This window comes from Polypterus senegalus, chromosome 5 (genome assembly GCF_016835505.1).
Source record: "Polypterus senegalus isolate Bchr_013 chromosome 5, ASM1683550v1, whole genome shotgun sequence".
Taxonomy (NCBI): Eukaryota; Metazoa; Chordata; class Cladistia; order Polypteriformes; family Polypteridae; genus Polypterus; species Polypterus senegalus.
Genome location: NC_053158.1, coordinates 187,417,510 through 187,433,222, shown reverse-complemented (window position 1 = coordinate 187,433,222; position 15,713 = coordinate 187,417,510). Strand labels below are relative to the sequence as shown.

The window sequence follows — 15,713 nt, the reverse complement described above, 5'->3', positions numbered from 1 at the left end:
CTGTCAACTGAGTTATTTACAATCTTTTTTTCTTGGGGCTCTGAATTTTTCACTATAACAGTAATGCTCCTGGCCACCAGATTTATCACAAAATGGTAGTGACCAGTAAATAATTTGCTTTTTATGCATATATACAGCATTTAAACTCTACTAAACACAATTTAAATGCAGCACAACAAGCATCATGGAAAGCATTTTTTTCAGTGCCTGCTATGTTGCAATATGTTTTTCTTCCATTAAAGATGACCAGTCAGGGAATGAGACATCATAATGAGCAGAATCCAGTCAGGAAGGGTGAGAAAATAAGCACAATTAGAGTATAATTTTCAGAAAAGTTAGATTTCACCCATCCACACCTCAGCACTGATGATGCTTTTATGAAAGTATCTTCGTTTTAGGGGGTTTAAAATACTGGGCTAGCGTGGACAAAAGGTGAAAGTGGAGACAAATGTCTGTGTTTTTAAACAAACAGACAGAAATGTGAACAGGGCTTAAGATCTATAACTGCATCTTATGAATCGACTGTAACTGCTTGTTAACTCCACACCATGGGCTTGTTTTTTTCACACGCAAGTAAACCTAAATATTGGGGAAAATTCTTATTACTCGTTGATGTCACTAAAAAGACAACAGAAATTTTTAACTAGCATTTTTCTGATCAAATTAATGAAACAATTACAATCAAAATTTGATTACAGTATAACATTACATGTAATAAACCTTCTTGTACCATGTTCCCTCTAAACAATGTGAGGATTTGAATTGTTTATAAATCTGAATTCCTTCTATACAAAAAGAAAAGAAAACACAATATAATCTTACTATTGTGACAATCTGACTGTTATACCAACAAAGCTGACTACCAAACTTCACAATTTAAGACTCAGCGCCAACCTCTGCAATTAGATTTTGGACTTCCTAACCAACAGACCTCATATGTGGATTGGCAGCATTACACCCTCCGCACTGACCCTCCACACAGGCACTCAACAAGGTAATGTGCTGAGCCCCCTTCTGTACTCCTTGTTCACCTCTTATTGTGCAGCTAGACACAGCTCCAAGACTATGATGGCACCACTATTATAGGGCAGACCACCAACAATGTCTGTCTGCTGACTCATTTTTTTTGATCTTGATATACTTTATTAATACTAGAGGGGAAGCTAGCTTTTCGTATGTCCTTTGGAGGTTAGAACACACGGTCAGCTATTGTACAGCACCGCTGGAGCAGTTTTCAGGTTAATCCAGCAAAGCAGAATTCTTTCTGGCAGTAACTGGATTTGAACCAGAATTATGTGTTGCTTTTTACAGAATAGTAAGGTTTCTGCCTTGCACTTAATACTGGATTGCGCAGGTTCAGAAATGAATGGATGAATAAATGAATTTTTGAACGAATGAATTACTATAAACTATCATGTGAATGCTGATTTTTTTTTTAAATATTAAGACAAAGACAAGAGAGTTTAAATTCTGTGTTATTTACTGTGTAATGCCACACCTCTACCTTATTAATGTTACCTTTTAATCTTTGCATTTTTATTCAGCCCACTCTTGTATTTAATTAGGTTTGGCGGATTGCTATAATGCCTTATTGATGCAGTTGCCTTATTGATACTTGTTCTTGTTGTGATGTGAGATTTTGCATATAACTTGATAAATGTTTTGTATGTCTTTATTTGTAATCTAGGCAAAGCAATGTAATTTAGTGTTACTTTGGTAAAAGGTAGTCATGTTTACAACCAACCCCCCACCCCGTAACCCAGACCCCGTTTACGACTAATTTTACGACAGGATTGGGGGGGATGTGTCTTAAACCAGTTTGATGAGTATTTCTCTGCTAAAGTCTTTCAACCCCCCAGCAAGGAAGCCAGGTTGTTTAACATATGGTTTGGGGGGTTGGGGGGCTGACAGGTATTAAGATGTTCTATTTCACCCATTGGTCTGAGGTATGGCTGTTTGGAATTGGCTTGTCTCAGAGGCCTTTAAGTACCATGATGTCCTATTGGTTCTAGGGGTTGGAGAGAACATCTATAAATGCTTGCTCAACCATATTCCATCTCTCTTACTAACATCTGAAAAGAAGCATCTCTCTTGCTAACCTGTGATGATGCAGAAGTGTCTTTCTCTTGCTAACAACTGAAGAAGGCTATCACACCACGAACTGAAGACAACACAATGACAGCTTCAGCCATTTTGAACAGACATGTGGCTAAAAGCTGAGCACCAATGATGCCTTAACTAGAGACATTTTAAGTAACTACAAGTCTTTGTGCCACCTGAATTACACATCACCATTTTATCAGGTTGCATGGTTGCCAATATTCAAATGTACTTTGCATTTTGTTATTATTTATGAATATTATCAGAAATACATTATTTTATGTGTAACTTAACTCCTGCTTGTCTTTTTACTACATCTAATTGCCTGAGGTTATACAGTGTATTATGTTCCTTATCACATTTGCCTACCTGAGCAGATCACTCCAGCGTCACGTCTGTGGGTGCAGTTTACAGCCTTGGGTGGTGATTGAGGACAGTCATAGAGTATGGATTCATTACCCTTACATTCAAATTGTCGATCCCATACAGGTCCACTTCCTTCACCATAAACTCCTGTCAAGGTGGCCACTGCAACTCCACACTGAAGCTGATGACAGACCACATTGGCATCCTCCATGTCCAAGTTAGAATCACAAAATGTCCCCCAGGTCTCTCCAAACTGCACCTCCATACGGCCAGAGCAGGTGTCCTCATCACCAAACAGTCTTGGCTTAATGTGAGCTGTTAATAATAAAATGATTTTTTTTATTGTTTCCTACTAGTGCAGTAAAACTGACTCAGCAAACATTTTTGGAACTCTTGTATTTGAATTAGTCAATAAATGGAAAGCATTTCATTTTAAGCATTATTGCATCCATCCATCCATCCATTTTCCAAACCGTTGAATCTGAACACAGGGTCACGGGGGTCTGCTGGAGCCAATCCCAGCCAACACAGGGCGCAAGGCAGGAACCAATCCCGGGCAGGGCGCCAATCCACCGCAGGACATACTTACCCACACCCACACACCAAGCACACACTGGGGACAATTTAGAATCACCAATGAACCTAACCTGCATGTCTTTGGACTGTGGGAGGAAACCAGAGTACCCGGTGGAAACCCACGCAGACATGGGGAGGACATGCAAACTCCACGCAGGGAGGACCCGAGAAGCGAAAAGCATTATTGCAAAGTGCACAATGTGTTTTGGCCCTTTATCAGGTGTTAAAAAAAACATTTGAGTGTTGTGGCAAATTCTAAGCTATCCAGTTATGGCTTCATATATTAATCTACGATTGTCACAAAGTGCTGTCCAGCTCATACACTGATACAAACCAAAAAAAAATACATTTCATATGAAGTCTGACTCTAACAAAATGAACTACAAATATAACAACTTAAAAATGCCTACAATACAAAATAATTACTAATTTTTATTTTAGTCTTCTTGTTCGATTGCTCTGAAATTTAAAAAAAAAGTCAAATTGTTTGTAAATTTGTGGAGATAGTCAGTGTTTAATTACAAACAGTTCATACTATCATTATTTTAATTTAAACAAGTTAATAAATTATCTTTAATATAATACATTACAGAGGAAAACTTGAGTAATTACTTACAAGAGCAAATCATTCCAGCAGAATGATGTTTGGGATCTTCATGTGAAATATCTTGAAGAATAAGGGCACTAAAGCATTGCCACAGAAATGACTCATTGCCATTGCAGTGAATAGGGGGATACCAAGGGTTTACACTTTTCATTCCAAAATAAGCTTCCGTTTTAATTGAAACAACTGATCCACATCCAATGTGTGTGCACACAACATTGGCCATTGGAATTCCCATCACTCTATCAATCACAGATCCTTGACTTACAGAAGTTCTTAGAAGCATTTGACCTGCACAAGGACTTCCCCCATTCTCTAATGAAATATTAACAGCGCCTGAGGAAGAAAGAAAGACTATTTAATAATATAACATAACACAATCCAGTTTGGGATCACAGGGAACAGAGATTACCTAGTAGTACTGGGCACAATGGAAGAAACAGACCTGAAAAGGTGCGATAGTCTCACAGAATGCAAAGGAATAATTGTTTAAAATAAACAACACTATGTTTCAGAACTTGTGGTTGTGTGACATATTATAAAGGATGCTATTTCTGTCTTGCTTTCTGTTTCAAAGGTGTCTTTTGTGCATCATACCAATGTCATTTTGGATGTGTATCCATGAAATATTAAGTGCCCTGCTTGTGACTAGCAATGAATGAAAGAGATAAGTTTAATTTCAGATACAGTTTAAGGAAATTAATGCCAAAATGTGTTTTGCATGCAGAACGCATTAAAGTACTAAAATTCGAAACTCTGAAAAAAATTATAGTAAAGATTGCATTAGCGCAAACAAACGGAAATTATTACTCGGTGAAATAACAGAACAGCGAAAAGAGATTGAATATATTGTTTGGATTTAAACTTTAAGTTGGAGACTTGTAGATCATCTAATTCGTGTTGCCATCAGGGAAAAGTAGTGGCTCTTGCCAATGAAGAGGTGTATCCGTGAGAATTAAAAGATTTGTTGTTTGGTGAAAATGAAATTCACATAAGCGAGTGGCACAGATGCAAAGTGGCTGGCTCGTAGCGCAGGATGGGGGGTTGGCGAGTGAAGAAAGCCGGGGGCAAAGCTGCAACAAAATAAAACAAAAAAGGTATGGCTTTTAAGACAATGGAAAGAGCAGAAAGATGTATGTAGCTGAGACATAGGCAGTAAAGGGAGTGCAGCAGAAGAAGTGATGATGTGGCAGAAATGAGAATGTTGAGATGAAGGTGTGGAGTTACAAAAAATGACAGAATAAGAAAGGAGACAATCAGAGGTACAACTAAAGTTGGAGAGATATCTAAGAAAGTACATGAGAGTAGAATGAAGTGGCATGGAAACAAGATGACGAGAGGCAATGAAGATGTTGCCAAAGAAACCGAAATGGAAGTACAAGGGAAGAGAATGCAAGGGAGGCAAAAGCAGAAGTGAATGGACTAAAGGAAAGAAGATTTTAAGGAAAAGGTTTTGACTGAAGAGGAAGTCCAGTGCCAAGTTGTATGGAGGTGGTTGATCAGGCATATCAACCCCACACAGAAGTGGAAAAAATTGAAGAAGAAGAAGCTACTCAGAGGAACAGCAGGGGAAGCAAGCATCATACAACTGGCCATATCCACCATGGCCTTGCTAACTGACTACTGGAATGAGTTTATGGAAAAGGCCCAAAAACATAAACTAAACTCCTTTCTTTCTGCGTCAATGGTGCAAATTTTAATGCTCACAGGACACCATAATATTGTGAAATATTTTAGTTTTACTGCAAATTCAGTTTCAAGTAGTTTATTGTCTTATAAAAATAAGAATTGTATCCTTAGATGTTTTCTCATGCTCTGCTTTAGTTTAACTGTCTCTGGACATTGGATTTTGACACTGCCCAGGTGATAAAGTCCTTATGTGTCCTTATGCCCTGTTTGTACATTTTAGACCTTCAGCATAATAATGCCTGTATCTAACAATATTTGTTATTTAATAACTGACAAAGGGGGCTGAGTGGTTGTTCCCTCCTGAAATTATTTGTTTACTTATCAATATGACATTTTCTAGACGGATAACATTATAATTGACCAATGGGATCACAGTGTAGTGAAGTGGTTGAACATTTACTTCTGCAGAACTCTTCATAGCCGATGTAATGGCCAAGCTTACCAGAAGCATCTTAAGTTCAAAATAATAATGGAACTGAATCAGGAAACATAAACATTGAGGAAGGTTTTCATCCATTCATCATTTAACAAAAGAGGGGTACAAATTTAGCCAGGGTTAAATAGCTGTTGTTGTTTACAGTTAAAAAGTAAAAAAGCTATCCTGACTTGGCTTTACAATCAATAATAGAAAGTTTTGATATTTTTTCTCATAATGCATTTCAGTACTTGATAACAATTAGTTTGTCCAATCTCGCATCATGAATAGGATGACCAAATAATATCAATTAGATCACATTCTTGCCACACTCACAGGATTTGGGAGAGGGTGAGCAATGATTTTTGATCTTTTCCTTGCGGTTTTTCAGCTCTCCTTTCTTCTCATTTTTTTCTTTTTCCAACATAGTTTCAATGTTATTTTTATTAGGCTAAAAAGAGAGTTTCTGCAAATGTTTTGCTGGTAAATGTTCTACTTATTGGGTGGCATAGTGGTGCGGTGTAGTGCTGCTGCCTCGCAATAAGGAGGCTGGAGTGCACGCCCCCGGTTCTTCCTAAGTGATGTTTGATGTTTTCTCCATGGGTTTTCTCCAGATGCTACAGTTTCCTCCCAAAGACGATGTGATGTGGCAGATTGATGTGGTTTGGAGGATTAGGATTGCTTAATTAGCCCATGTGTGTGTTTTCACCTGATGATGGACTGATACCCTGTCCAGAGACTGTCTTATGTCCTATGCTTGCTACGATGGGCTCCAGCTTCACCGCAACCATGGTGGAGGAATGAATAATAAAAATTTGGTCACAAAAAAAAAACAAAACAGTTTAACCAATTGGCTAAGTCAGTGGTTAGTTTGACACTTTTTTTAACATTTTATTAAATTTATTAAAATCAAACAACATTCCATACAAACAAGTCAAATTTTACAAAATTAGGTTCAAATCAAGTCAACCCACACTCATGAGAAAGAGAGCTAGGCCAACATAGTTCAATTTTAATTCTTTATGTACAATGAAATGCTTGCTTGCATGTGCTCCTGCAGACAATGAACATAGACAAAAAAATAGTGAAACTTTAATAGTAGAAAAGATAAGTAAGTAAATAAATAAAATAAAAAGAGGAAGAGAATCTGCTTACTCAATTTAAATGCTTATTCTAAAATATTGTTAATTAGATCCTGCCAGGTTTTAAAAATGCTTTGCACAGATCCTCTAAGTGAGTATTTAATTTTTTCCAATTTCAAGTAGTATATAACATCAATTACCGAATGACTGAAACGAGGCGAGTTAGGATTCTTCCAGTTAAGCAAGATAAGTCTATGTGCCAATATTGAAGTAAAGGCGATTACAGTTTGTTTATCCTTCTCCATTTTAAGTCCATCTGGAAGTACACCAAACACAGCTGTTAGTGGGTTAGGAGGGATTGTGACACCAAGGCCGTCTGAAAGGCACTTAAAGATTTCAGTCCAAAATAATGTTAAATCGGCGCAGGCCCAAAACATATGACTCAATGAGGCTAGAGCTCGATTGCAACGTTTGTAGGTTGGATCTTGCCATGGAAACATTTTACCAATTTTAAATGAGACAGATGTGCTCGATAGATGATTTTAAGTGGATTAATTGTATGCTTTGCACATATGGAGCTTGAGTGAATTCTGTGCATTGCTGCCTTTCATTCCTTTTCCGAAATGCTGAGTGAGAGATCCTTTTCCCAATGTACTCTGGGATCTTTGAAAGGGAGGGATTTTAAAATGTTTTTATATGTTAGAGAAATTCTGTCAGAGTCCTCAAGACTGATCAATATTTTTTCCGCAGTAGAAGTAGGTGGGAGGTGAGGAAAGTCATAAAGTGTAAATGGTACTCATAAACACTAGGGAGAGGATTTTAATGTTTTCACTACTTGTTTGATTCGATTGCCTAGATTCAGTCTAGGAGACAGATGGTTTGTCTGCCCAGTTAGACAAAGTGTACTATATTTTACTTTGATCTTGATTTTTTAGTTATTTTTTATTTTTATATTCATTTATCTTTTTTTATGCATTTCTTTCTTGAGTCCTGTGTAAAAACACTGACTCCATGCTTCAACTGAGATGTGGTCCAGTGTGTGCTTTGTGACAATTATTTTAAAAGTCAAATTAACATATATTTTGTGTAATGTATAACTTCTCTGTGAAGACTTGCTTTTTCACCGCCCTGTTAAAGAAAATGCAATTGCTTTGTAAACCCATTAAATGTATTTTGTTCATGTTAAGATTTTTAATAAATACTGGAATTCTAACATACCTTTGCATATAACTGCCGTGTCCATCATGTGATCACAGTCATGCTGACCCCAAGGATCTGAAGGACATTCCCACAAAAAGGTCTCATTTCCAAAGCAGCGAACTCTGTCCTTCCAGATGGGCAAGTCAATAGGAGGTATGTGAAACCTAGTAAGGGTTTCTGCTTCTCCACAGTTCATTTGCTTGCAGATGAGATGAGCTTCTCTCATTCCCAATCCAGTAAAGCAAACTGTCCCCCACTGACCTCTGTAATAGATTTCCACTTTTCCTGTGCAGGTACTTGAAGCTGACATAAGTTGCATTTTGATATCTCCTGTGTCTCCTGTTAACACAGAGTTTCACTGTATTATTGCAAAAACAGTTATTTGAAATGACTGATATTACTTAAATACATAAAGAAGTTTTTGTACTGGCTTATCATGTTTATGAAATGAAAAATCATTATGTGAATGTCAGTTTTTAAATAGTGTTTAAATACATTTTTTACCCCAGTAAGGGTTCAGTGGAATTGTGTAAGAAATGTTTGTAAGAGCAAGGGAACTATTCACAAAAAATATCACAACTTTTTTGGTAAAGCTTTTCTTGATTTAACAAAAAATAAATACTTTTGATTTTCCTCACATTTTTTTAAATATAAGGAACGTCATTTATCATGATCAGTGATAAGCAAAACAGAAAAGTTTTTATTCACATAAAGTTTCACGAAACTGGCCTTAAAATAAATTTTGCAGCTGATGTTGTAATTGCAAAATGTGAAGCTTGCTACAAAGAGTTTTTGAGGGGGGTTTAAAGTTTTTTGGACTACCATCCTTTATTTAAATTGTAAATGACAGGTGGATATATGTGGAATTAAAGCATGTAAACTCTTCCAAACAAGAACTAAGTGACTTTCTTCTTGTGTCACATATTTCTGGAAGAATGATTTAATTTGTTTCATGAGTCTTTTGGTAAAATAAAACACCAAATTCCATTGAAACTGTCATTTTAGGTGAACTGTTTTGCCCATCACTAATTATGTTAGAGTATTTTTAATTTTCAGGATAAATAGTAATTATACATTTACCTTTATCTTCTGATGGTTGCTCATTTTTGGCAGAGTCTAGAAAAAGAAAACACTATTTTTAATTAATACGAAATTGTTTAAAAGCAAAAGTGTTGTCTTGATTTGTAAAATAAAACCTTTTTGGAAAAAGTCATCAGCCATCTCACTGTGCTTATATTATGTTTATTTGGCAGTCGCCATATAACAGAAATGGAATCACTTTGATGTGAAGTGATGTTTTTTATTCCTTTGCATTCAAATGCTTTCTCCTTTAAATGAGGAAGCGTACTGGATTTTATATTTAAAGTATATCTTGGTTACATTTGTATAACAAGGCTTAGTTAGGGCTTATCACTCCACATCCACTGAAAGTAGTGCTAGAAGCCTCCCAGGCTACAGGCATATGCAGAACTCAGCACTATTGTAACTCATTGTTGCTTCATGAAAAGAAGTAAAGATGTGCACTATATAACATGGGATGGAGATGGCAAATGAGGTATTTAGATGATATTAACAACAGAACATTGGGTTGTTAAACATGCATGGATAAAAACTGTAAAGACGTCTGCAACAGGGGAGGATGTAATAGCCCTCATATAGTATGGAATTCCATCTAAAATTAAATAATAGCATTCACTTCAGCAGAATGATATGTACGCTTAATTTAAAAAAGAATGTCCTGAAAGATTTATGATACAAAACTTATAAATTAAAAAATGAACTTACCTAATGCTACCATCTCATTACTGCCAAAAATAGATAGAGATACCACACCAAGACGTGTGGGAAGTAAAGAAAGGCGGAACAGAGTCCACCTAACTCATCTCCTGTGATGACACATTTCACCAAACTAGATTAACCAGAGGGATAGGTGTAAGGGGTACATCATGTGATATTGCTCTCAAAATCATGCTTGGAGACTGGACAAGGAAATAAGGAAAATAAATGAAATACATAGATAGAAAAAGAGAACAGGAAAAGAGTAAAGACTGACTGTGCTTGACTTTATCATTTAAAGTCTGCCAAGTTATAACTGACCCTGGACTCCCCAGCGGTTTATTTTCTCCAAGGATACTTCTAAATAGAATTTTTGCTTTGCTTTCCTTTGTCGTCACTGGCCATAGTTTAACAATAATGTTAATGAGCAGATATAGTTATAAGATAAAAAATAAGATTAAATCGAGAAAATGGCGTTATAAACCGTCGGTGCCTTCTGTGATCCTGGGAAATGTAAACTCACTACCAAATAAGATCGACGAACTGGCTGTGCTGGTGAAAAATGTCAGAACCTACAGAGAATGCAGCTTGCTGTGTTTTAGTGAAACATGGCTAACGTCTATCATCCCAGATGCTAACGTGGAGCTACCCGGGTTTAGCACAGTTAGAGCGGACAGAGACGCAAGTACCTGTGGAAAGAAAAAGGAGGAGGACTCGCTCTCTATGTCAATACAAAGTGGTGCAACTCAGGACATGTAAACGTTAAAATCTCCACTTGCTGCAGGGACATCGAACTGTTGGCCGTAAGTCTGCGCCCCTATTACTTGCCCAGAGAGTTTGGACACGTGATTGCTGTTATTGTTTACATCCCCCCTCAAGCGAACGCGGAGATGGCGAGTGACATCATCCATTCCGCAGTTGCTAAGTTACAAACGCAGCACCCTGAGGCACTTGTGCTAATCGCTGGAGACTTTAACCATGTAACGCTGGATAAAACATTACCTGCCTTCTCCCAGTATGTGGATTGTAACACTCGGGGAAACAGGACTATTGACCTACTATATGCAAACGTTAAAGACGCATACAGCGCCACACCGCTGCCTGCGCTTGGGAAAGCAGATCATAACCTGGTTCTGCTTCAGCCTCAATACAAACCAAGAGTGAGGGCGCTACCTACAACCACACGCTCATTCAGGAAGTGGTCCCCTGAGGCAGAGCAGGCTCTGAGAGACTGCTTTGGAACTACAGACTGGGATATATTGCTGGTCACATAGTGAGAACATTGAAGAGGCTGTTGAATGCACAACTGATTACATCAACTTCTGTATGGACATTGTAGTTCCAGTAAGAACAGTATGCTGCTATGCTAACAACAAGCCATGGATTACAAGTGACATCAAGGGCCTTTTGAACCAGAAGAAAAGGGCTTTTAAAGGTGGTGATAAGCATGAGCTGAAGTGCGTGCAGAAGGAACTCCGAGTCCAGCTCAGGGCGGCGAAAGAGCAGTACAGGAGAAAGCTGGAGCAGAAGTTGCAGAACAACAGCATGAAGGAAGTGTGGGATGGGATGAAGATTATCACTGGCTGCAGCTCGAAGCGGGGTGCCGCCATCGAGACAGACGTGGAGAGAGCAAACCAAATGAACAACTTCTTTAATAGGTTTGATCACAGTAACCCACTCTCACCTCGAGTACTGCATCCTCCAACCATCCTTCTGCTGATACCAGCATAGGTGAGACATCCCCACCCACAATTACAGCAGCCCAGGTGAGCAGAGAGCTGAAAAGACTTTGTGCCAGCAAAGCAGCGGGTCCAGATGGTGTATCGCCACGATTGCTGAAGGCCTGTGCGTTGGAACTGGGGAGTCCTCTACAGCGCATCTTCAACCTGAGCCTGGAACAGGGAGAGTCCCAAGGCTTTGGAAAACATCTTGTATCACTCCTGTCCCAAAGGTATCACGTCCTAGTGAGCTGAATGACTTCGGCCTGTTGCTCTGACGTCACATCTGATGAAGACCATGGAGCGGCTGCTGCTTCACCACCTGAGGCCACAGGTCCGTCACGCCCTCGACCCTCTGCAGTTCGCATACCAGGAGAAGGTGGGAGCGGAGGATGCCATCATCTATATGCTTCATCGATCCCTCTCCCACCTGGACAGAGGCAGTGGTGCTGTAAGAATTATGTTTTGGACTTCTCTAGCGCCTTCAACACCATCCAACCTCTGCTCCTTAGGGATAAGCTGACTGAGATGGGAGTAGATTCACACCTGTGGCATGGATTGTGGACTATCTTACAGACAGACCTCAATATGCGTCTTGGGAACTGCAGGTCTGACATTGTGTGCAGCAATACAGGGCGCCGAGGGGACTGTACTTTCTCCGGTCCTGTTCAATCTATATACATCAGACTTCCAATATGACTCGAGTCCTGCCACGTGCAAAAGTTCGCTGATGACACTGCTATTGTGGGCTGCATCAGGAGTGGGCAGGAGGAGGAGTACAGAAAGTTAATCAAAGACTTTGTTAAATGGTGCGACTCAAACCACTTACACCTTAACACCAGCAAGACCAAGGAGCTGGTGGTGGATTTTAGGAGGCCCAGGCCCCTCATGGACCCTGTGATCATCAGAGGTGACTGTGTGCAGAGGGTGCAGACCTATAAATATCTGGGAGTGCAGCTGGATGACAAATTGGACTGGACTGCCAATACTGATGCTCTATGTAAGAAAGGTCAGAGCAGACTATACTTTCTGAGAAGGTTGGCATCCTTCAACATCTGCAGTAAGATGCTGCAGATGTTCTACCAGACGGTTGTGGCGAGTGCCCTCTTCTACGCGGTGGTGTGCTGGGGTGGCAGCATAAAGATGAAAGACGCCTCACGCCTGGACAAACTTGTTAAGAAGGCAGGCTCTATTGTAGGATTAAAGTTGGACAGTTTAACATCTGTGGCAGAGCGACGGGCACTAAGCAAACTCCTGTCAATCATGAAGAATCCACTGCATCCACTTAACAGTGTCATCTCCAGGCAGAGGAGTAGCTTCAGTGACAGACTTTTGTCACTGTCCTGCTCCACTGACAGACTGAGGAGATCGTTCCTCCCCCACACTATGCGACTCTTCAATTCCACCCGGGGGAGTAAATGCTAACATTAATTTTATTTTAATTTTTTCATTTTATTACTATTTAATTTAATATTGTTTCTTTGTATCAGTATACTGCTGCTGGATTATGTGAATTTCCCCTTGGGATTAATAAAGTATCTATCTATCTATCTATCTATCTATCTATCTATCTATCTATCTATCTATCTATCTATCTATCTAGTTACATTCCAGGGTCGGGCAACACATGCAAAATTATATATCTTGAAATTTGCAGACTTTTCAAAGTGTATGAAGTGTCTGAGAGCCATACACAATCAGTACCAATCTTACATGGGGAAAGGAGAACATGCGAGATGACATTGTGGCACAAGATGGCACAAAAGCACAGCACATATTAAATTGATGCTGGCTGTTTACTTTGTATTCCAAAGCATGTAATAACATTACAACGCACAGCACTGCATACCCAAAAATGTATTCAAAAGCAAGAAAAAACAGCTTTTTTTGCATTTGTACACATATGCTGTAAAACCATATATGTTTATGAGATTCAATACATGTGACAGCATTTCAATATAGCTGTACTAAAATCATATTTTATGTTCTAAAAAGAATCTCATTCCTGCCCAAGTAACTTGTTCTATCAGTCCTTCCATGTTCACAAAGAACACCCACTGTTCATTGTGGCATTTGCATACATTGTTGGGTCTGCCATGTCTAAGGAAGCACTACGAGTGAATACCCTCTTTCTAATTTAAACACCCAGCTCATTCCATCCACAATGTGCCACCTCACATGGTCCCCATTCCCCATGTTAAACTGATGCTGGTGATGTACTTTGCGAGGTGTACAGATAAATTTATATAATTTTTTTAGCTAACAGAAATAACCGGAATTATTACAGTTTTTAGATTAGCACATGATCTTTTTTATTACATGTATGGAAAATTGTGAGTGATGATCAGTGATATTTTTCTATGATAATTGTATTCCTGTTTAGAGGAGAATTTTAAGTAGCAACATACATGTGAGAGTTTACATTTGGTTTAATACATGCGCCAGCATTTTAGTACAGCTATACTCAAATCATATACAGTGCATCCGGAAAGTATTCACAGCGCATCACTTTTTCCACATTTTGTTATATTACAGCCTTATTCCAAAATGGATGAAATTCATTTTTTTTCAGAAATCTACACACAACACCCCAACGTGAAAAAAGTTTACTTGAGGTTTTTACAAATTTATGTGAGAAATCACATGTACAAGTATTCACAGCCTTTGCTCAATACTTTGTCGATGCACCGTTGGCAGCAATTACAGCCTCAAGTCTTTTTGAATATAATGCCACAAGCTTGGCACACCTATCCTTGGCCAGTTTCACCCATTCCTCTTTGCAGCACCTCTCAAGCTCCATCAGGTTGGGTGTGAAGCGTCGGTGTACAGCTGTTTTAAGATCTCTCCAGTGATGTTCAATCGGATTCAAGTCTGGGCTCTGGATGGGCCACTCAAGGACATTCACAGAGTTGTCCTGAAGCCACTCCTTTGATATCTTGGCTGTGTGCTTAGGGTTGTTGCCCTGCTGAAAGATGAACCATCGGCCCAGTTTGAGGTCAAGAGCACTCTGGAGCAGGTTTTCATCCAGGATGTCTCTGTACATTGCTGCAGTCATCTTTCCCTTTATCCTGACTAGTCTCCCAGTTCCTGCCGCTGAAAAACATCCCCACAGCATGATGCTGCCACCACCATGCTTCACTGTAGGGATGGTATTGGCCTGGTGATGAGCGGTGCCTGGTTTCCTCCAAACGTGACACCTGGCATTCACACCAAAGAGTTCAATCTTTATCTCTTCAGACCAGAGAATTTTGTTTCTCATGGTCTGAGAGTCCTTCAGGTGCCTTTTGGCAAACTCCAGGCGGGCGGCCATGTGCCTTTTACTAAGGAGTGGCTCCCGTCTGGCCACCCTACCATACAGGCCTGATTGGTGGATTGATGCAGAGATGGCTGTCCTTCTGGATGGTTCTCCTCTCTCCACAGAGAACCTAAGGAGCTCTGACAGAATGACCATCGGGTTCTTGGTCACCTCCCTGACTAAGGCCCTTCTCCCCCGATTACTCAGTTTAGATGGCCGGCCAGATCTAGGAAGAGTCCTGGTGGTTTTGAACTTCTTCCACTTACGGATGATGGAGGCCACTGTGCTCATTGGGACCTTCAAAGCAGCAGAAATTTTTCTGTAACCTTCCCCAGATTTGTGCCTCGAGACAATCCTGTCTTGGAGGTCTACAGACAATTCCTTTGACTTCATGCTTGGTTTGTGCTCTGACATGAACTGTCCACTCTGGGACCTTCTATAGACAGGTGTGTGCCTTACCAAATCATGTCCAGTCAACTGAATTTACCACAGGTGGACTCCAATGAAGCTGCAGAAACATCTCAAGGATGATCAGGGGAAACAGGATGCACATGAGCTCATTTTTGAGCTTCATGGCAAAGGCTGTGAAAACTTATGTACATGTGATTTCTCAATTTTTTTATTTTTAATAAATTTGCAAAAATCTCAAGTAAACTTTTTTCACGTTGTCATTATGGGGTGTTGTGTGTAGAATTCTGAGGAAAAAAAAATTAATTTAATCCTTTTTGGAATAAGGCTGTAACATAACAAAATGTGGAAAAAGCGATGCACTGTGAAAACTTTCCGGATGCACTGTATATATTTTTTTTTTCTAAAAGGCACCTCATTCATGGCCAAGTACTATATTTCATCCGCTTTTTCTTTTTCACAGAGAAAGTTCAGTCCTCACTCC

General features: G+C 39.4%; 1 protein-coding gene across 1 annotated transcript in view; it reads right to left on the bottom strand.

The window, feature by feature from the left end:
- Positions 1 to 9,151, bottom strand: part of LOC120529714 (scavenger receptor cysteine-rich type 1 protein M130-like) — a 29,205-nt gene extending 20,054 nt beyond the window's left edge. Inside the window, exons 1-4 of the mRNA XM_039753777.1 lie at positions 9,113 to 9,151; positions 8,051 to 8,371; positions 3,659 to 3,982; positions 2,470 to 2,781 (exon numbers count right to left, since the gene is read on the bottom strand). Coding sequence (XP_039609711.1) covers positions 2,470 to 2,781; positions 3,659 to 3,982; positions 8,051 to 8,351 — 937 coding nt within the window. The 5' untranslated portion in view covers positions 8,352 to 8,371; positions 9,113 to 9,151. The remainder of the gene's footprint in view (positions 1 to 2,469; positions 2,782 to 3,658; positions 3,983 to 8,050; positions 8,372 to 9,112) is intronic.
- Between the last annotated feature and the right edge of the window lie 6,562 nt (positions 9,152 to 15,713).